Source organism: Papilio polytes, unplaced genomic scaffold (assembly GCF_000836215.1).
Source record: "Papilio polytes unplaced genomic scaffold, Ppol_1.0 DF824146.1, whole genome shotgun sequence".
In the NCBI taxonomy this organism is placed as follows: Eukaryota; Metazoa; Arthropoda; class Insecta; order Lepidoptera; family Papilionidae; genus Papilio; species Papilio polytes.
This window is the reverse complement of record NW_013525058.1, coordinates 2,328,131-2,350,819: the sequence shown is the minus strand read 5'-3', so window position 1 is coordinate 2,350,819 and position 22,689 is coordinate 2,328,131. Positions and strand designations below refer to the sequence as shown.

Here is a 22,689-nt window from a genome sequence, read left to right as displayed (position 1 = left end):
ACTTAGAGTTTGTTTCAAAATGAAGCGCAATATAAATATGTTAATAAGATTATCTCTTTCATGTGATGCTGAAATGTATATATTTGTTTAATTTGTAAATTTGTATTAAAAGTTGCTTTTGTTTTATTTCTTATTTATTTTACTCGCGCGTACCTTCCCGTACGAGATCGTCTTTTTCATTATCCACTGTATATTTTTAATGATTTACTTTCTTATTGATTTTTAAATAGGATAGGAATGAGACATTATCATTTCTATCCTATCCGTTAATGTGATGACGACTTACATATATAGCGGAAGATAGGCTTACCTGGAGGACGAAAACCTATTGCGCTGACCTTACGGGAGTAGGGTATGCCCCCCCCCCCAGTAACTCATAATGATAATAATAGATAGGAACGACCAGGAAGTAATTAACAAAAAAAAAATACATACAATTCTAATATGAATCTTTACAAAATTGACAAGATTTTGTTCCCAATGGGTTGATAGAGGGATTCGAGTGTTTGTTATTTCATTTATTTCTAACGCCCGTAAACTTCGTAAGTGCATATTTGGACACTTTGACAGCGCGGAATTAAAAAAAAGTAGCCTATAGCTCGTCTACGTCAGATACCCTTCAGCGAAAGTCCGGTCCAAATCGGCCCAGCCGTTTCGGAGATCAAAGGTGTCATTTCATAATTAAATAAAAAAAAACTACTCACAAGGTAAGGTGCGAGCAAGTGTTGCTCTAATTCGCGATCGGCGGCTCCAAAGATAGTACTAAAAGCCTATACCGAGAGCGCCCCGTCCCCAGCTATTATCCACAAGGTCTTCAAATCGCCAGCCGATTTAGCCAACATCCCCACCAATCGCCGTGACACTTCTTAAACGATGGTAATTTGCTATTATTTGTAAATTGGCCCGTCGCGTCCGCCACGAGCTGGACAACCGCAGTCGGCCGGGAGCTCGGAGCTCGGGACCCTTCTCGGCTCTCCCGACGCTGCGGTCCTAATCCCCGTGTAAATAATCGTCACACCTCCAGCGCTGCGCTGACGAGCGGTGCGCCAGCGCCAGTCGATTAGATAAGCTCCGCGGACCAACTCGTCACCAATTAACATGTGAGTCTCGCTGACATGGCTAAATCTGACGAAGACTCCAAAAAATACAGCGAGGACGATCAAAACATGGACGAAGAGAACGACGAGTCGATAGGATGCATCCGACGGTTCATTCTGGGGTTGCGGATCAATCCCAACTTAATTATGTTAAAAGTGACATTATTTGTGATGTATGGAGCGACCGCATCGCTTTTACCTTACTTGACTATACACATGCAAAGCATAGGACTAACTGTGCCCGAAATATCGTTTGTGTATTTAGCGTTACCATTTACAACGTTTCTTAGTCCGCCCATAACAGGTAAGTAATAAATCTGACACAGATTATGGTCTCTGAGTGTTTCTCTACTAGCCGAATTATTTTTAGGTTTTCTAGTGGATCGTTTCGGTGAATACAAACCGGTGGTGATCACTGCTTTAATATTGAACGCAGCTTTCCATCATTCATTGTTGTTGATACCACATCAAGAGACGCCGGGGATCATGCCGTCGGCGTACGTCATGCGACATCCCATCAAACGGAGCGTTGAGGTATATTAACTACAGTCACACTTGTTTCAAAATCTCCATTAAAGAATTGGCTCTCGCTTCGTTGTTCTGAATTAAGTCGTCCTCTAAGAATTTGAGCAAATCGTTTGCATCCGGCGTCAGGGTAGATTAACTAGTGTCATAACGCGACTCTTTGAATTACTTAAGACAATCAAGAAATTTATGCAGATTAAATGAAGCGACAGCGTACCGCAATCTTAAATGCATAATCGTTGATATTTTGCATCCTTATTTGGATACTAACGTTCGATCTATGTATTGAACAATGTTGTTAAAATTTAAATACATTTAATCATTGAAGTGTATCTTTTTTATTGATTTTAAAGATTTGGTGGAGTCCGTGCCCAAGCAGGGAATGTCCTGATGAAGACGAGCAAATGGACTTCGTGCTGGACCGATGTGTGGACCACTGCATGCTGTCGAGGCCCACCGAGAGTCCAACTAATGATCCCTCAGATGACCAAGATGATTTGGATTTCCATATAAGTCACAAGATCAAACCACCGAACTTATCGAACACCAGGTGAGTGCTAAATGACAACCAATTTTCTTTACAATTAATTTCTACTTTACTTTTTAATATTTTTTTTTAGTTTCTTTAATATGACAGACGACGATGAAGATTACAATGACGCTGCTTTCTTTTTAATTGAAGTTCACGATGATTTGGGTGAACCTAAAGAGCAACTAGGAATAGAAATGGAGCGGGTTCGTATTTTAAACATATTAATTTAATAAAAAAAAAACTAGCTTATTCTTGTAATCCTGTATTGAATTGGTTCTATTGCAGGATGATAATGACACAGTAACGGATTTCCGATCTAGATTCGGCGAGAAACTATTAATAGCGCAAGGGGTAAATATAACTGCGCTCGATAAAGAGGATCTTAGATGCGGGGGTCTTGTTATGCTGCACAACATGACTAAACTGTCGCAACAACGACTTGAAACACTTTCAGCCGATTGTATGGTGCAGAAATGTAATTTTAGGTATTTAAATTGTAATCATAATATTTTGTTTATATGATTATTATATTAAATATGTATTTGATATATAATATATTTTGATTATAGGAAAGGTGGTCCTGAAATTTGTCCGCCGGATTATAAAGAGAGCGACGACAAAACGTTCTATATATATTTTCTCTTGAGGTTTATGGGTACAATAATGCTCTCCGCCGGTGTCACAATAATGGATCCTATAGCTTTGACCATGATTCAGAAATACGGTGGCGATTTTGGCAGAGAACGTTTGTTTTCTAGCATTGGAATGGCAATATTTTCTCCTATCACGGGCATGCTTATAGATATGAGGAGCAAACAAGTCGGTGTGTAGTCGAATCTTACAATCGTTATCATTAATGTCAATACAGCACATTGAATGTTTACATCGGTCTGTTGCAGGGCACACAGACTACTCGGCTGCTTTTTACACTTACGATGTTTTACTTCTGATATCTGCGGTAACCGTCGCTGTAATGCCTCTCGGTGCAAAGCTACCTGCTGATAATTTATTACACGATTTAGTGAACATTATCAAAATGCCACATATTATTTTGTTCATATTTTTCCTGTTCGCTTTGGGAAATTTTTGGGGTTTCATTGAATCTTATTTATTTTTATATCTGAAAGAATTGGGCGCACCGAATTTTTTACTTGGTAAGCATATAAAATATACATTCTGTGCTTATTTCCGTACACTCATTGCCTCTCTTAATATTGATTTAGTATCAGAAACCATTACTAAGATTATTTCTCAGTGACCAATCATACTGAAGTAAGAAATAATCTTTAATGTCAAAACTTTGAAATTTTAAATAACAGACATTACTAAGTAAGATGATACATAGATTAGTTTGTCCGTGCGTTATATGAGTGTCTAATGTCCAGGAATAACCGTGACCGTGGGCACGTTGAGCAGCATCCCGTTCCTGTACGGCGCGGACGCCATCACCGCCCGCATTGGGCATGTCAACGTCATCATCGTCGCGTTCTTTTCCCACGCCGCCAGGCTGGTCGGCTATTCATTTATTGAGTAAGTATATCACTTGTATATTCTAGAATTTTCAACTTTAAGTTAATGTCTTTAGCATTTGTGAATGTAATCTAATCGGTTTATCCGCTAATATAGTCTGAGGTTCCGATCATATTCTTCCCCAGAGTGTTATTGAAGAAATCATTTGGGCGTATAGGTTTTGAAAATCGATTATTAGTACCTTATCCCAACATACGTACTTACGTAATCAGCTTCTGTTTTGTCTGTTAATAGGAAAATTTATGTTATAAAGTTATAAATAAGCATATGTCTAAATACTGCCTTCACAATCATATAATATTTAATGACATCACAATCGCCTTGTTATCAGATATGAAACACAATGTTCTTTACAGTTACTGCGATTGGAACATGATCTTGTCGGGTTTGTATTTACTGTTTGTATTTATGAATGCATCTTATGCAATAATTTATGTTATTGATTAAATATTCTGTAGTCTACTGTCTATCACATCTGCCTCATATTTGGGTAGTATCAAATAGTACAGGAATAACGACATGAAACTGTTTATTTACATTAAATTATTTATGACACACGTTTTTCCGTACAAGAGTATAAGAAACTAGCTGTTGCTCGCAACTTCGCTCACGTGAAATTATAAAATAATAAAAATTATAGTATGTTACTCACTGCTAACGTAGCTTTCTAATGGTGAAAAAATTTCTGAAATCGGCCTAGTACTTTTTGAGTTATTTCAATACATTCAAAATACAAACGTACCTCCATATAATATTAGTATAAATGATACATCGTTTCTTATATTTTTTTAAGAGGGAAGCGCCAGTTAAATGATATAATCTGTGCAATAAATTTAGAGCCAGATAGCGTGCACTGAAATGGTTTTGTCCTTTACCGTGTGTTTTGTATTGGCGAGGTAATGTGCGGTGACGATAAGGCATTGTCAAGTTTATGAGCACAATGATACGCAGTGGGCGGACCTCTTAACATTAGTGGCAAGTTACATTGCCATTAGTTCGTTCGAAGTAACTATTATTTTGATAATAAAGGTGTAAAGAAAAGTATAGTAAGAGCGCGTGCACATTTTGACTAAACTATCGCATAACTGTTTAGTTGCGCTTCAATTCCTATGAGCTTATGTGGAGGTGCCCACACTACTCAATTTTTAGTTGTGGAACTACACAGTTAAATTGGCTGCGAAACAATCGACTGTCGCACGACAATTTGCGATAGTTTAGTCAAAGGTGTACGCCCGCTCTAATAAATAATTATGTCAATCTCGATCAAGTATTCCTAAGACAGTAAAAGCTAAAAAATCTACATACTAATAAAGCACACTTCTATGTTATCATTAAAAACAGGAAACTTAAACAAACAATCCTTAGTATTTTTGAAGCTACTCAGTGTTGGATCAAAATGGAAATTAAACATTATTTAACAGGAACTCTTGGTGGTGTTTCCCGTTCGAGGCAATGGAGTCTCTATCAGTGCATTTAATGTGGGTCGCGGCTGCCACATACTGCGCTATGCTCGCACCCAAGAATCTCTTAGCTACGCTCATTGGTGTGCTGGGAATGGCACATTTCAGTTTAGGTAAAATACAGATGTTACTTCGACTAGAAAAATAAATACTACGGAAATGTAAATTAATTACATCTTTGTATCTTGATAGGTAGAGGCAGCGGCAGTTTCGGAGGTGGTCTCCTAATAGCGTCACTCGGAACAAGAGAGGCATTCCGTTACATGGGCTTGATAGCGTTTCTAGGCGGGGTTTTATACGGCGCCCTGCATTATTTCTGGCTCAGGAAAATTAATATGTCCGGTATGAGAGAAGTTTGTGAGCAAGATACAGGTAAGGTTTCTATATCCTCATGCATACTGTAATTCATAAATAAACATTCGTGTACTTAATCTGAAATTTATTTAAATGTACTGTAGACAGCGGCGAAGGAGACAAACTGAATGGTGAACCATTGAGGAAAGATGCCGAAACGATGGTGTCCCTTGAGAGATTGCATATGATCACTCGCTTTAATCCTTTGGGCTCTCTTCGCTCATTACCTAGAAGCTCTCGCGCTAGAGTAAGTTTTATCCATTGAATATATTGTATCATTATATTAATGGTTTAAAAGATTAACGCTGCTTAAGTATTAAAGCTAGGAATTTATCTTTTAGCTCCCAAATGGAACTCTGTTTGAACCTACGACTTATTATTTGTTTATAGCTTTATCATTCTCTTGCAGTTGTCACAAGGTGATATAAACGAGCTCTACCGCAGCCGCAGCGGCAGCAGCAGCCAGCGACGCTGCAGCAACATCGAGATCCTGCCTAAGACTCCGCAAGGCTCTGCGTCGAAGGTCGACCTGCTGCGCTCGGCGCTGGAGATCACTCACCAACATGGAAAGAGCCACATTTCCAATCCGGTGTTGTCGAATCAGATCAGAGTCACGCATAACCCATACAAGGTTAGTTGTAAATAGATTAAATTGTTGACATTTATATTAATTATTCGGTCAACGCATCGATTCTTAGGTTATTATCTGAGACGTATCATTGTACGCGATTCACACTTGGCAAAAACAGCTAGACAATCTTGCAGGCTTGGCATGGATTGCAAAGAGCCATTGCAATCCATGTCAGTCCAGTTATGGAGCGCTACTGACAAACTACACTGGCCTAGTGCGAACCAAGCATTGGTAGGCTTAGCATACCACCTGTTAATAAAACTGGAAACTGCCAGTGAGAGGAAAAAAATGTTTTATCAGAGTTTAGTTTGAATAGTACAGAGGAAGTTAACATTTGTCGTCATTACATCTAATCCACAGTAATGCCTATTTGATAAGATTGCTAAAAATTGATGTTGATGATGGTGAAAGTATGTATTACGAATGTGGACTAGTTAGTTACTTTGTTAAAAAACTCAGTAGTTTTGTTTTAACCTTTATTGATCAATTTAAGTTGTTTTGAATTCGTTTAATTCGTACTCTTCTTTAAAAATAGCTTACATGAGACTTAGTTACACTGTGAAAAATACCACTTCAAACAATTGTATCTAGCAAATGTAAGGAAACAAATGTTGTATTTGTTGAACAAAATCCATTACAAATACGACGGAACCTTGCTTACGGCTTCAGTCTTAATTTCTATTTGCCGACTCTATCTGCGACGTATTAATTGAAATTTATTACGTTTATTAAAAATTGGTTCTTATCTAAATGTGTATATCAATAATTGTAGATGACGTCATGTGCCTTAGTGCAATACAATCCCTAACTTCACAATCTGTACTGTAATTGTCTATGATTCCAATAAGTGTCTTGTTACATTTATGCACACCTTTTTGGGGAGCCTAGTGTACCAATTTCCAGCCTAAATTGAGTCCCATTCTAACTTTAAACCAATTCCCCAATTATTATTCAATAATGAGTAACATTTCAGTTGGCCAACAGTGCACCGAAGCTTACACAACGCAATGACATATCACAGCCGACCCTCGCTGAATACGACCCGCGGCGTCGAGACTCTATACCCGAGGAGGCGGAGGAAGACCACGCGGCGAAGCCTCCAGCGAAGACTAAAGGCCAGCCACCACCGCCGCCGACGTATGACGAGGCAACCAAAGAACACAGGAAAAGTTGGCATTCCGACGACAGTAACCCCGCTTAGTTGTACAATCTTTGTTACATGAGATAAAAGTAAAGAAATTTCTTTGCCAAATATTTTTGCGAAGGAATTTTAAAAAATATGATCGGTAAAAATGTCGGTATAAAAGTAAGATGCAAAATATTAAGGTATTTTAATTTAGATAACGTTTTAAACAGCCTGTAAACGAGTGGTTTAAAATATATGACGTAGATAAAATAAAATAATATTGCGGCTTTCGTATTATTTATTAAAAGTGGGAAATGTGTATGGTGTTACTTCGTTCGACAAAATACATATTTTGCAGATAATTCATAGTATGGCTTTTTCTTTAGTTATCATTAATTCATCGATAAAACCAAAAATTCTTTAAAACATATGACACGATCTGTTTTATACGTAACTAATATTGTTTAAATTTAAAACAATATACATTAATAACCACAATCTCAGTTACCAAATTTTCAGTATTTTATAAAGACCATAGTACTATATAATTAAAAATACATAGGTATATAATGGTGTCATTTAGTCGTGAGTTTTCACTGCACAATACATTCGTTGTCTTTAAAAACTGCAAAACAATTATGTTTTGTATGAATGTTTCGCCAGTAGAAACCGACGCTTCGGTTAAATTCCCAATAATAAAAATAAATGCTAGCACCGTTTGAAGCCAATAAGAAGCTACGGTCAGGCACTATTGACATAGAAACATAAATAATTTACTTGCTAAAATTTAATCTTCGTCTTCAACAACTGTACAGTTTGTCTGATCGGTTTTCGTGAAGTAAGACTGATCAATTTTGTTGTCTTCAATAACTTTGTACGCCTTCTTTAGTACTGATTCTGGTGGATTTCGTTGTCTTGTCAATATCCAGGCGTTTCCTGAAATTTTACAATAACTATTATGCATACGAAAATAGTACGGAAGTTAAGTTAGCTTTCGAGATCATGTCACTTTTAATGATTTTCAGTTATTATTGATTACACTATACCACTACATTTGACAATGACTAGATAAAACTTGCATTTGGTATTAAATTATAAGTTACTTTCAATTGAAACTTAATAGCCACAAAAAACCTTAACGCATATATAGCTATTAAACACCAACAGGCGCTATTTGAGAATTACAAATTAGATACTGACGTGTGTTAAATAATGTTCCGAATTCATAGCAGCTCCATACAACGGAATAACTATCGTAGTCGGTGCCCACGACCCAGTAGGGTGCTGCGATGTTGATCGGCATCTTCGGGAAGTAGACGGAGAGCTTTGCTTCCTCTGCCTCCCCGCTCTCTATAGTCGCGTATCCTTTGATTTGGTTGATAGATCCTGTGCTGTAAGAAGACAGTTTGGTGTTGAATGTATGGTCGTAATTTTTTAAGAGATCCTTCATGTAAAAATTTGTGATTCCTTTTTCTTGGACCGAGTTAGTGACATAATGATGAAAAGTGTTTTTACAAATAGATACATAAGAAACAAACAAACTCTGATTACTAAAACAATACGTTATGTGGGAAATACTTACATATTATTGATTTGCTTATTGGTGACAGTAATCAAGTCGTCTTTAAATCCATAGTCAGCGGTAATGCATCGACCACCTAGTTCGAAGAATGCAAAATATTTTTCTGCCTCGTACCACCTCCCAAGGTACTGAAATAAGAAAAGTTATTGTCATCCAATGGTTGCCAGTAAATAAAAGAAATCATCTCGTACTCCAAATGACTTACCCGTGCCCGGTCAAAATTTTTCATCGCTTCAACATCTGGGCAGGTGCCGGGGAAAACAACCTGTGCTCTGCACAATCTCAAAGATAGGAACCCGCATAGGAACACCGCAATCGCTCGCAGTACAGACATCTGGAAAACGTAAGTTTTATATGAGAAACATTAAGTGAATTTTGCAAATGTTGTTTAAAAAAAGGGTTGCGGGAGCCGAACATATTTTTTACGCCACACATAAAAAAGTTTTAATGACTAATAGATGCTTATCGACTTATACTCCCTCACTAAAACCTTCAAGTACTTTTTAGATAGCGTTGCCATTTGCGGGACCACTATCTAGTATCCGCAATGAATGTTATCATCTATCGGTAACATACAATTAATGGAACCGGTTTAATTGCATCTCTAACATAAAACCGCCACAGAAGTCTATAAACCGGAATATGGAAACCTTGCAAAGATTATAGAGCGAGAAATGACAAAAAAAATACGATGGAGGAATTATTTTTTAAAAATTTGCGCCATTTTCGATATTGTAGAATGATTTTATATATTGACTAGCTGTTCCAGTGCGGCTTCATGAGCATGAAATTATAAAAATTTTATTTCATTGTTTACAGTTGTCAAATTCTCAATTGCAAATGTCAAAATACCAATTACCTTACTATGGCAACCTTGCTTCTTGATGTTGGCAGCTCGTATCGTATGGTCCCTTTCCCACATTAAGGATTTTATCCAAAATATTTGCCCCCCTAAGTTTAATGGCGTGAAAATATATAGCCTAAAGCGTGACGTAAGCGTAGGGCTTTTTATTAAAAGAAGAATTATTTTATTTTATTTAATTTATTTCAACGAAAACATTTTTACATAGTTAACACAACTTGGTGCCATTAAACATACAATGTTTATATTGGCACTGCACAGTTCACATTTATATTAAAAGTTAGTTATAGGATACAATATAAAGTTTAAATAATAAAGTAACAATGCAATATACTAGGTACAATATTAACAGTAAAAGTTCATGAGTTACCCACCAATAAAGTAGCCCTTTAACGGTGAGAGAACCTTTGAGATCGGCCCACCAGCCCCCAAGTTCTTTCCTTGAATACAAAAATACAACTCTCTCCTCTGTATTGTATTATTATAGATTATTGATGATTGTGTATTGATTTTATTTGTAATCGTTGGATAACATTTTTTTTCTTGCGTTCAGTGTTAGTTTTTTTTATATTTTATTTTATTTAAATTAACTCTTTCTTTAATTTGACTATTTTTTTTTCCTTTTATTAATAACATTTTTCAGTATTGTTGTGTTTATTATTATTTATTGTAAATAGTGATGTTTAAGTTTGTTTTTAATGTTTCTAATATTAAGTAAATTCCTTGTTTCAAGGGGTATGCAGTTCAGTATTTTAGATATATAATATTTGCTAATCCTACTGCCGTAATAGTTATTTATTTTAGGTAACAAATATTTTTGCTGTGTCTTATATCTAGTGTTGTGAATGTGTTCTTGCACCTGTTCTATTTCTGTGAAGCGCTCCGCTAGTAGCAATATCTTAACTTTATCGTGTACGGGTACAACGTTGCAGAATTGAAATAGTTTTGTGTAGTCTTCTTTGTATTTTTCTTTAATGGGTCGGGGAACAATACATTTTAAAAGTCGTATTTGTATTTTATATATCTTGTCCAGATATGTCCGGAATGTTCTGCCATAGCTTGTTAAACCATACGAGATGATAGACTCCCCTAAGGCATGATATAAGCTCAGACGTGCTTTGTACGGTATTTTATCACTAATTAAAGTGATTTTAGCCAACGTTGCTCTCAACCTGTCACATACTTCATCAACATGGTTTTTCCAATTCATTCTTTGATCAATAGTTAGGCCAAGATATTTGTGGCTTTCGACAGCAGTTACGGGTTCGCACTTACACTTGTTTTGTTGATGGAGACATGCGTGGTTATGGGCTAGTATTTCTATAGGCTTTTCACACTTGATATGACTAGAGTGAATATGTAGTACTTTAGTCTTTTTGGCGTTTATCACAAGTCCGAGATCATGAGCCCACGCTTGTATGTTTCGAAAGTCTTCATTTAAGTGTTTGATGGCCTGTTCTATGTCATGATTTGCAGAGATGAGACATGTATCGTCAGCGTATTGATATAGACCACACTTATCGACTGTGTTATCTAGCTCGTTTACATAAGTCAAATAATGGAGGGGACCCATTACTGAGCCTTGTGCTGTCCCAGTTGTTACCTTTGTTTTTTTGCTCAATGCTTGTTGAATTTTTACCTGAAAGAATCTGTTACTAATATAATCTGTACACCATTTCAGTGTGGGCCCTCTAAATCCGGTATTTTCGAGTTTTTGTAGTAGAAAATTGTGGTTCAAGCAATCAAACGCTTTGCTAAAGTCTATGAAAACAACCAGAACATGTTTTTTATCGTTTAGATGCATATTTACTTCGTCTGTAAATTTTGATAGGAGTTGTGTGGTTGATTTTTTGGGCAGAAATCCGTATTGATATTGTGATATGACGTCGTTTTTTTGTAGAAAATTATGGAATTGGTCACATACGAATTTTTCTACGACTTTATTGATACACGGAAGAATTGTGATGGGTCTATAGTTTGAGTATTCGTTATGGCGCCCGCTTTTATAAATAGGTCGTATTAGACCTATTTTAAGTTCACTCGGGAAGGTACCAGTATCGAAACTTGTGTTTATAAGTTTTACAATTACTTTAGTGATCTTGTCTGAAATAACTTTAAGGTCAATTGGTCGAATGCCGTCGATACCTGGTGCCTTTTTATTACTTAGATTGTTTATTAATTTAAGAACCTGTTTTTTATTAGCTTTTTGGAACCTAAAAGTCACATTTTGATTCTTTGAGTATGATTCGTATGATAAAAGGCTGGAACTACATTTTGGAAGTATGTTTTGCACGCCTTTGTCAAATTCGTTTGCAAAATTATCAGCTATGGAATTGATTTTTACGTGTCCTAAGTTGAATGCTTTGTCAAGAGTTTCGTCTATGCCTTCACATATTTTACCACATAATTTGTTTACAATGCTCCACGTAATTCTTGGATTGGAAATGCTTTCTTTAATTTTTTGATGATAATACTTGTTTCTAGTTTTATTAATAAACTTATTAGTTTTATTTCTATAATTTTTATATTCCTGACTGAGAATAGTGTTATTCACATCTTTTTTCCAATTAATGTATAGCTTATCTCTCTTCTTGCACATATTTATTACATCTTTCAATATATGCTGTAATTGCCGACATCTTAGGCAGTAAAGAAGTGTGTGTTAACGCTTTATTATAATAGTATAGAATATATAATAGGAGAAAGTTAATAATGTTACGGAAAAGAAGCCCGATAGTGGTATGTTTTAATCACAAAGAAATTAATTAATAAGCTTAAACGTAATGCATGCGAGATGCTCGTGACAAGGGGTATAAAATGAAGCCTAGCAACATTCTACAAATCGCAATGTATTAGGAAAGAATTTTTATTCCTTTATTTATACTGCATATATGACCCTACGGGAGTAGGATAAGGAGATGATGATGATGATGGATGGTATTTATACTGCATATTTTTTTAAGATCATTTTGGCGATAGAGTTATATCACTAAACTCATTAACAAATCTACGCTCTATACTCCAATATTTTTTTAAATTGATTGTTAAATATTTCAAATAGATTTTTTTTAATTACGCATGACCTAGATTACTAACGTAACCAAAACACTTTAATTAAATGAAACCTTCAACTTTGTTGGTCTTTAATTTATTTAAATGTATATCTTGTGCTTTTATCTTTAACGAAAAATATTTTCAAGGCAAAACGAAATCATAAATCGTTTTTACAAGTTTAGTGGTAAATATTTTAAGTTATCGAGTATAGTGTATGACAGTTTTCTATAGAATGAAATAACTACTTTTTTAACAGTGGAAGAGCCCGCTTTAACATCTTCGCACGAATGGGCCGGCTCGCCTGGTGTAATAACACGACCACATAGAAAACAGGCGTGAGGTGGAAGAAATTTCGCGTTTCGTCTGACGAATGTGGTGCCGGTGGCCTAATTTAGTCCCTTTTCCTTTCCTCCCTCTTCTTAAGAGAAAAGTATAGAGAGGAAAAGTGAATTTGACGGTGGAGGAGACGCATAGGAAGGGGAAATGTCCTCTTTATGTGCATCTCCTCTGTCAATTTAGGGTAGGCAATGCATCTGCAATTGTGGATGTTTATGGATAGTGGTCCCTTTCCATTTCGGTGGATTTAGGTGACCGCTTGCTCACCTTATTTTATAAAAAAAAAGAAAAAAAAATGGGATCTCGTATTAAAGTTGCGAGCAGATTTTCATTGAATATATTTTAGAATATAAGATTCACATAAAAAGTTTACTTAATCTTTTTGTAGGTGTGATTATTGTTAACTGTTGCAAGAGTAGTTTTTACTGTGTATTTAACAAATGTATGATTAAATCATAAGTATATACAATAACAAGATAAATTGGTTTAACCTTGCAGCCGTAAAGGTTATAAGTAGCTCAAATAGCAAAGAATGAATGTGCACTTATCAATTACTATTTTTTCTGGTCATGATAACCAAAAAAAATAGTCTATAAAGAATCAAGGACCGTTTTAAAGATTATTGGAAATAGTCCTACATCGAAAAAACGTACATACAATTCTAGTAAAATCGCTTTTATTTATTTTCCTATTATCATAACTCTGTCAATAACTTCAATGCTGCGATAATTTTGGAATGTATTGCGAGTGTAAATGAATTTTAAGGAGTTCCTCATTTGTTTGTTTAGATAACTAATATCTAGTTACACGATAAACGGACAAAATGGAATTTACAAAAACCAATATCAAAACACCTGAAATTAAATTACGGACAACCGTTTAGTCTCGCTTTGATTCCTATTAGCTTAAGGTGCACACACTACTCAATTTTTAGTTGTGCAACTAAACAATTGAATTGGCTGCGAAACAATCGACAATCGCGCAATAGTTGTACGATATTTTAGTCAAAGGTGTGCGCTCGCTTAATGTTGTTTTAATATATTATCCTAGCCATTGAGAAGTAGAGAATTTATACCTATACTTATTATTAGCTTCGAAATAAAAGGTTTACATGTCGAGGGCAGACGAGGCGTTTAATTTGTTTGTGTGTTAATTTTAACAATGAGTAATCGAATAATTTAATACAAAACAATTCGAATCACATTAAAAGTATTATTCTTTTGCATCTTTTAAAAATGTCGGTTTATTAGTGTTAATATAGCGTTCGGTTTTCTTAAACAAAACAACTAAGTGCTTAATTTGTTCCAACAAAAAGTTTTCCTGGAATGACATCATAGTTTATTTTGCAAGAGTATATTGAAGTTTGTGCGAATTCAATTAACACGTACATATAATGTAATTAACATGTTCTTAAAGACGTAAGTTTGATTCTCTACAAACAGATTTAAAATTATTTTAGTATAAGTAAATATTTATTTATCTTAAGAGACTAACGCACAAATTTTCGTATTTTCTTATTAGATAAAAATGAATTCCTCCGTAACATTAACTATTGAGATTTATCTAGTACAATTAAAACTAAAATTTAAATCAATTTGTATAATAGATTTCAAACAATCAGATGTTTGATAAAAAAGAATACAGATCATTGTATAAAATTAGTCAAATAATTATAAATTTTATTGCTGTCAAAAAATTGAGTTAACGACCTGCCCAAAAATTAAACAAATCAATTGATGGATAATAAATTTGTCTGTGAAAAATTAGTTATATCTTGAAATTATTAATCTCCCAATAATAATTAATTTCATATGTTCATGGCCAGCAACAACCAGTAATTAAGTAAAAAAAATTAAAACTTAACATAGTACAACGTAACGAAGTATATACCGATGATTAATTTCATACTGGGAACTTCCTTGTAATTGTAGATAATGGGAAATAAAATTTATTTCACTAGACATTTAACAAATGTATTGTAACGTGTTTGAAATGCCTTAACTTAAGAGAGCGCAAACCTGAAACTAAACTGCACTTCGTGTCCCTCCGTTTAATCCCATAAGAATCAAAGTAAGACTAAACAGTTGTGCGATAGTTTAGTTTCAGGTGTGCGCGTGCTCTAACTGTTGTGGCAAATGTATGTAAAATTACGATGAATGGAGCATAATAGTTCGAGCAAAGCGACCTTGTTCTTAGAAATCTGCTAACAGTATTCTTTTGAAAACAATCAAGTAAACGATGTGAATGTTTCAGCGATGTATTTGACCTGAATTTTCTTATATTTTTAAGGAAATTCACTACAAAACAGTTTAAACTTTATTACCGGATAAAATGTTAATGTGAATAGTCCTTCAATGTCGCTTAATTTGTTTTACAATATCCTGTGAGATTTGTGAGTCACTTTAAACATATGTTATCGTGGTTGTCTGTTTCACCTATGTTAATTAATATTTCAGTTTCTAAATAGCTGTTTTGCTGGATGCAAAATAAAATAAGTGCTTTGACAATAGCGTAATGGATAGTATTTGTAAATAGTATGTTAATTCGTGTTATAACAAAAAGTCCAAGAACTCAAAAATTAGAATATCATAATAGATAACTCATATGGCGCTTCTTCTAAACATAAAAGTTACAATTTTTTGGGTATGTGAGTAAACGCTGTAATATATTTATATTTATGTTATCAGATCTAAGCGTTTTACTTCTACGGTCTCCATACGAGTTCGATTACGTGAACTAAATTTAACCCGATTACTAAAGAACACATCGTTTAAAACACATTAAAGGTAAATACTATCAAGTAGTTTGGGGCCGTAAATTAATTATCTAGAGCAAAGTTTTTTGTTATCAAGACTGTTAGGAAGGAAAACATTAAGATTATTTCGAGCACCCAAACCGTACATAAAAGTATATATTGCTTAGGTATGTATATAAGGATATTTATAGGATCGCATCTTAGATTTTTCTCGATATTTTGTAAATGAAATCTATGATGTCAACTCTACCGTGACCGTGTCTCACTACACTGGTAATAAAGCATCAACTATCAAGGTCTTGGCATTGGTCAGAGGACATTAACGTCAATTTTTGTTTGTAAATATTAACAGAATATATTAACTTGTAAGTTACGTTTCTTTATAAAATATTTTATTTGTAATTTTAAATTTCCACCATTTTGAGAACGCTATAAATTAATAAAAGAAATATTTAAAAAAAAATTGATATTCGATAGTAATATTGATTAATTTATTTTTGAAAATAAAAATAAATCTTGTTTTTATTTAAGTTACTTTATTAACTTAATTAATATTAATATTAATATTAATATTAATTAAAAAAAAACTAAGAGACTCACCTTTATTTGAAAAGGCTACGAACTTAGCACAGGTAACATTAAAGAAGTAAAAATATGCAGGCTTTAATCCAATAGATGCGTCTACGAGACTTTGCGGTTAGCAGTCGACTGGGCCGCCATGCACGAGACGCACGCAAGCATTCCATGACACTCGTTTATTTTTTAAATAAGCCTATATATTTACATATGAAATGAGAGTATACACATTTTTAAATTCAATAACAAAATAAATAGTAACCTTTGTTTAGGGAAGAACACAACATAATATAATGTACATACTCTTATACATAATTACAAACAATTATTTCATACCAGTGAATAACATAACACTTTTACCAGTCTCTTAGTCTTTATCAGTCTTTATCAGTCAACGATGAGACCTACTACTTTATGGTCCCAAAAAAGACAAATTATTACAAACGTAACTTAACTCATGTCGTTGATGTCTTTTAGCAAGAATTCATATAAACTTAAAAAATAACTTCATCATAGTGTAATATTTCTCTAACCTAAATCTTAAAATAAACATGTTACGTTTAGCGCTGACTTATGTTTATTTTTATACTATTCTTATTCTAAAATAATAAATCTTTGAATCGATTGATGTGCAAGTTGGGCCTTTGTCAAATAAAACATTGAAAGAGAGTCATGCCATCGACTGTAACAGTAACTAAATAAATCAGCTCAGTTTGCCGTGACATCTATAAGTATACCGTATGTTTTAGTAATTTAATACATTGTTATGTTATTTCTCATCAATCCAGTTTCTATTTCACATAGATTTCACAAAAAATAAAAAGTTTACACGACACTAATGCCATCTTTAGAGCGCTGTAGTACTTGTTAGTTGCTGTGATTATAGATAGTTCAACTTGAGTAATCTAGAGGGCACCACTTTCTTCATTTAAGTTATTAGAAAATTATTTTATTCAAATTTTTTGAAAAATACAGTAAGAAACATGTATTTTTTAACTTAAAATTTTATCGTTTTCTGGAGTGGAAAACAATTTGTAATTAAAAAAAATTATAAAAAAAATAACTTTGCTGGTTTTGAAGACACGACTTTATGAACTACTTATACTAAAAATTCGTTGTGTTTGTCGACTGGGAGCGTGGCGTCTCCTGTAATCCGGCTTCTCGGAGGTCTGGTTTGGAGGATGGTTTGAGGTCGGGAGTCCTGGTGCTGTGTGGCCCATGTTGACTGGACGTCCACACTAAGCCTGGTATTGATATGGAACCCCCGGAGGAGTCTGGGGGTTGCAGGTTAACTAAGGAGGGGCGAACCGGGCCAGGGGGGAAACCCAGCAGCCAAAAGTCCCCGTATCGGGCAGTAGTGGGATAGCGGCCGGGAGTGGGTGCACAGTAACAGCCTGACCAATATAATCAGACCCTTGCCTTTTGCCGTTTTTTTTAAATGATTACCTTTTTCTTTGATACTACCATACTTTTTTATTATGAGATGTAATAATATTTTATACACTTAAAATTAACAAAAAGATGTAATATTAATAACGTAATATGTAATTTGTAAATTTAGATAAATAAAGAATGTTTTGGAAAGATATCATCTTTTTCTTTTGTAATTATTTATACTGGCGGCATTATATTACAAAAAAAAAAAACGTAAAAACTTGTAAAATTAAGTTATTACGCCCAGTCTATATTAAGGTCGATCACCCTAATCTAATAACTATTTATGGAAATAAAAAAATGCATTTTATTAATTCGTTTATTACAATTGGTCTGACAAGAAAAAGTCACATTTAATTATAACTATTGAAAATCTAACACTATTAAAACATCACGAATCCCACGGCAAGGTTTTATTTGGTACAAGCCTTTTGGAAAGCTTCGCACTATCATTTGAGCTAAGTACAACTTGCGGACTACCCTTAGTGGGACAAGTTATTGTATCGGCTTAACTGGAAGATCTTTTTCCTTCGGTTCTTCTTTCATTTCTGGCATCTCTTTCTTGACTTCAGTAGTTTGTTCTGGCATTTCTGTCTTCTCTTCCTTAGCCATAGTTTCGGCTGCCTTTAATTCAGGTACAAGTTGGGGCTCGTCGATGACTTCCGGGATAGCAGATTTAACCTCAGGCACTTCAGGCTTAACTTCAGGTTCTACTTTTTTCTGTTGAAAAACGTAGAAATTAAAACTTTCGTGTTTTACAGTTATATTTATTTCTAGTACTATTTTATTGTGGCCAACAAAAATATTTCGTAAACCTATAACCTATGGTTCAATTTTACATGACTTTCACTTTACAACTAATAAGCTTTTCTGGATTTTATAAAGATTTTTTTTTGTTTCACTTCGAGTTAAATTGATTACTTAAAATATTTTAAATGTTACCTCGACAACTGGTTCGACCTCAGTAGCGGCGGAAATGGGAACCAAACTGGCGTGCTTCCCAGATACTTCAATCCCTGCTTCCTTGGAGTACTCGGAGTATGCGGCCGGTTCGGGTAGGATGTAGCAGTCCTCTTGGTTAGTCTTCACGAAGAATGTTCTCGATACTTTGAATTTCTCCAAAGCGGCGTATGCTTTTTGCAAGACTAACTGAGGTGCGAGCCTATCGCGAGTTAGTACCCATGCGTTTTCTGCAACAGATTAAAGTAAAGTAACATTACGTTTTACATGGTTTTATTTATGTATAGTATGTGAAAATTATATGCCTCAGTACTTACGGATATGAACCGGGCCGATACCACTGCAGGACCACATGACAGCGTACGTGTCATAGTCAGTGTCAAGCACACTAAACTCTGTGTCATAGGGCACAGGCAGCGCGGCGTACTTCACAATCATGCGACCCTCGCCTTCGCGGCCTATCATCTGCAGGTGACCGTCTAGCACTCGCTTCATTCCCGTCCTGTGTATAAAATAATAAATTAAAAAACGTGAACAGCGAATAAGATGAATTATTAAAATAGTTTCTAAAACATTTATCGTTGACCTTTCAAAATTTTACTAGTTATGGTGACCCCAGTCATCCCACTTTCGTACAACTATAGTTTTTCCCATGAACTTCATGAATTTTACCTTAGAAGTCACTGTTTTCTGCTTACTTGCTATTGATATATCGAGGTTTACATTTCTTCATGTACTTACATAGAGTTGGTGATCTCGTTGGATACGAGGATGCGACCTTCGGGCGTGCTTTCATATTTAGTGGTGACACAGCGGCTGCCCAACTCGCTTATCGTGAAGTAACGCTCCGCCTCGTACCACGTCCCCAGGAACCGATTCATGTTGAAGTTTGCCATCGGCTGTGGAACAAAACATTATTGAGATTGCTTAAGTATAAAATAATCCTTAAATACACCAAACTGGATACGATAGTTTAGTAATAATAACTTGGTGTTTGCACATCACGTGTGGGAAAAATAAAGAACATATCAAATTCGCCACACCCGACTAAAGACCAAGCGACAGTTAAAGTGTCTGTCTCGTCGAAATCGAAAGTGTCTGCATTGGTGTCAATGACCGAGCTGACCGGTTGCTGTCCGCGTCGCCTACTAATTACTATAGCACACCTGATGCGACCCAAATTCGTAGGTCAAGGTCATGTTGGATTGTTATGCAAATTAATTATGATATAAATATAACCAACCTGCATCAAAAAGTAATTTATATTTTATAGTGCGTTTTGTGGTTAACATAATTTGATATACTATGAAACCTAGTGGTTACTGAATAAACTATTTTTTCCCAGAAGAATTACAATACCACTGTATTAGAATTATCTTTGTTGGTATAAAAACTTCATAATCAATCTACGATCGATGATAATTAAACGAATTAAACGACGACAAAAGTTTGTGAAATAAAAAAATTAACGGGAACTTTAAAGTGAAAAATAATCATTTGTTTAAAAACGTAAAAAGCAACGAAAATTGAATAAAAAAATGTAATCCCTATTATTTTAATAAACAAAATAAACTCACCTGATAATCAGGACAGAATCCCAACGAGGGGATCTGCGCCGTGACGGCAGCAATTAGGAAGAACAAACGCCACATGACTAGATGCAGGATACCTGGGGGACTGACGACACGGGAATGCCTTGCCTACTCCCAACTCCCGCTTTTAAACCCTCACGATTCCGGGAACCGGTCCTGAATGAAAAACCATCTAATGGACCAACTTATCTAGTAATACCAACGATTTATTTTAGTTGACAATGAATTTTGCATTGCTCCTTGTTAGGAACTGGGTTTAGGACGTGTTCCTTAATGGAACGAATTTATTTTATGTTTTTTATGGAACGCGTTTATGGTTGCTTGCTCGTAATAGAGCGGCTAGTTTTTGTTGGTTCATATTGTATGTACAATATGAACCAGCAAAACTATTACTTTGTACTTATTTTTAATTTGCAATTCAGGTATAAAACGTAATTTAAAAAGCATAAAATGTAACCAAAATTGTTTTAGTTTTTAATACATTTATTGAGCAACACTGTTAGCTTAAGGAGCGCAGAAGCCCGCACTGCAATTATCTGATTAATCCCATATTAGAGGTCTAAAAATGGCGAAAAAATAAGTTACATGGACATCGACTGCAGCTAAATGGTTTTGCATATTTTATCGATTAATTGTGTAATGTTAATAAATGTTATCCCGTTTGCTTTGCCCATTACAACTGTATAAAGTGACGATAATTTTCGATACATCTTAAAGAGCTTTGTTATTTAGAAAAACAAAACTGTAAAACGATAGTTGCGTAGCTGGTAGAGTATCATACGTACGTATGCCATTTTAATTACAGAAATATAAACAAACCGTATGTTTTTAATACCATCATTATTAACAACGTCCAGTACGCCAATGGCACCGCAAGCAAAAGATGGGCAGTGGAATGTTCCCAGAGTGGTACAAGTCGAGTAGCAAAAAGACACGACTGCCATCTGCCGGCACCGGTTACTTAGCTTCGTTTTTCATTTTCTACCTTTTCCATCTATTTTTAAACAGCGTATAAGTATGGAGACTGAATGGGCTTTGTTTTATTTTTATTTTGTGTTCACAGCGCGCAAGTCTATTGACGATTGTGTTTATTTTTTTATAAATTAAGTAAACGAAGTAACATTCAACTGCTTTTTTTTTACAATATAAGGTGGCAAACTAGCAAGCGGCCATCTACGCCATATACGCCGAAATGGCGAAGGGAACGCAGCCCAATAAGCATTCGTGTAAGCAGATGCGTTGAATCTTCGATCGACGGAGGAGGAGACTCGCAAAAAGAAGATATATCCCGTTCCTAAGCATCCACCTTCGTCAAAGCCACTTTCCCTTCGAATCTACTTCTAAAAGGGAAAGAAAATTAAATAGAACGCTTTTCAAACGAAACGTGAAATTATTTCCACTTCACAACTGCCTTCTATGTGTTCATATTCACACCGAGTGTGCCGGCCAATTCCTGCAACTAATGTTGCTGATGCCTGCCACTTAAAAATTGGATAGAATTCCTTTGAATATTTCATGCAGAGAGACACTTGGAAAATTACTGAGAAAGTTAAATATAATTACGATTTAGCGACAAATGTAAAAATGCAGTCAATACTCACTGGGTAACGTCTAAGGAGGAACTGATCATGTAACGTTAATTCTCAAAGAAATTTTGTAAATTGATCTTGTCCGATTGTTTGAGTCGTCATGATTTTGTTATGAAATATTGTACCGATTCTATATACAGCTTCTACACTTCGCAGCATGTTTGTCATAACATTCTCAACGCGCTTGGACATATAGGACTGAATTTCAATCAATCACTTTTTGCTTGCGTTACTATTTTTTTCATTTAAATTTATATAAATAGGTCAATGCTTCATGATCTTACTAATATTATAAATGCGAAAGTTTCGATGTTTGTTAGAGTTAACTAAACTTTTGAACGGGTCTCTTAACCGAGACATTTAGTATAGATGTAGAAGATAGTCTGGAAGAGGCCTACATGAGGATATTTAATTTTATTAACTGCACGCGAACGGAATCGCGGGCGAAAGCTATCATTATATTAATTAATACTAATAATAATTGAATTCAGACCACTACATAAGTAACTGAACTTACAAAACGTAAGTTAAGTCGTTATTTTATTAATTTAGTAAAAAAAGTTTTGATTTCTATATATCGTTTCTTATGTATGTATCGTATTTATTTAAAAATACTTGTTAAGAGTTACTTAAAAAGTTGTCAGTCAGTATTTGCGACAAGACATATTAATTTACAATTGCTTTAGGTAAGTTA

At 34.9% G+C, this 22,689-nt stretch overlaps 3 protein-coding genes across 3 annotated transcripts; 1 reads left to right on the top strand and 2 right to left on the bottom strand.

Moving 5' to 3' along the window:
• The first annotated feature begins 794 nt into the window (after positions 1–794).
• On the top strand, positions 795–7,364 carry LOC106111852. The gene is made up of 13 exons (XM_013294008.1): positions 795–1,401; positions 1,468–1,631; positions 1,976–2,172; positions 2,243–2,357; positions 2,440–2,639; positions 2,724–2,977; positions 3,054–3,308; positions 3,540–3,684; positions 5,106–5,257; positions 5,337–5,516; positions 5,603–5,745; positions 5,908–6,129; positions 7,103–7,364. Exons 1-13 carry the CDS (start codon positions 1,116–1,118, stop codon positions 7,328–7,330), a joined length of 2,541 nt encoding a protein of 846 aa, XP_013149462.1. The 5' UTR covers positions 795–1,115; the 3' UTR covers positions 7,331–7,364.
• A 171-nt stretch (positions 7,365–7,535) lies between these two features.
• Positions 7,536–16,570, bottom strand: LOC106111854 (apolipoprotein D-like). The gene is made up of 5 exons (XM_013294011.1): positions 16,445–16,570; positions 9,043–9,171; positions 8,838–8,965; positions 8,456–8,646; positions 7,536–8,191 (listed from the first exon to the last, which is right to left on the bottom strand). The coding sequence occupies exons 2-5, from the start codon at positions 9,169–9,171 to the stop codon at positions 8,043–8,045; spliced, it is 597 nt and encodes a 198-aa protein (XP_013149465.1). The 5' UTR covers positions 16,445–16,570; the 3' UTR covers positions 7,536–8,042.
• Positions 16,571–18,159: 1,589 nt separating this feature from the next.
• Positions 18,160–20,517, bottom strand: LOC106111853 (apolipoprotein D-like). Its single transcript, XM_013294009.1, has 5 exons — positions 20,392–20,517; positions 19,556–19,713; positions 19,132–19,316; positions 18,797–19,044; positions 18,160–18,574 (listed from the first exon to the last, which is right to left on the bottom strand). The coding sequence occupies exons 1-5, from the start codon at positions 20,464–20,466 to the stop codon at positions 18,350–18,352; spliced, it is 891 nt and encodes a 296-aa protein (XP_013149463.1). The 5' UTR covers positions 20,467–20,517; the 3' UTR covers positions 18,160–18,349.
• Positions 20,518–22,689: the final 2,172 nt, after the last annotated feature.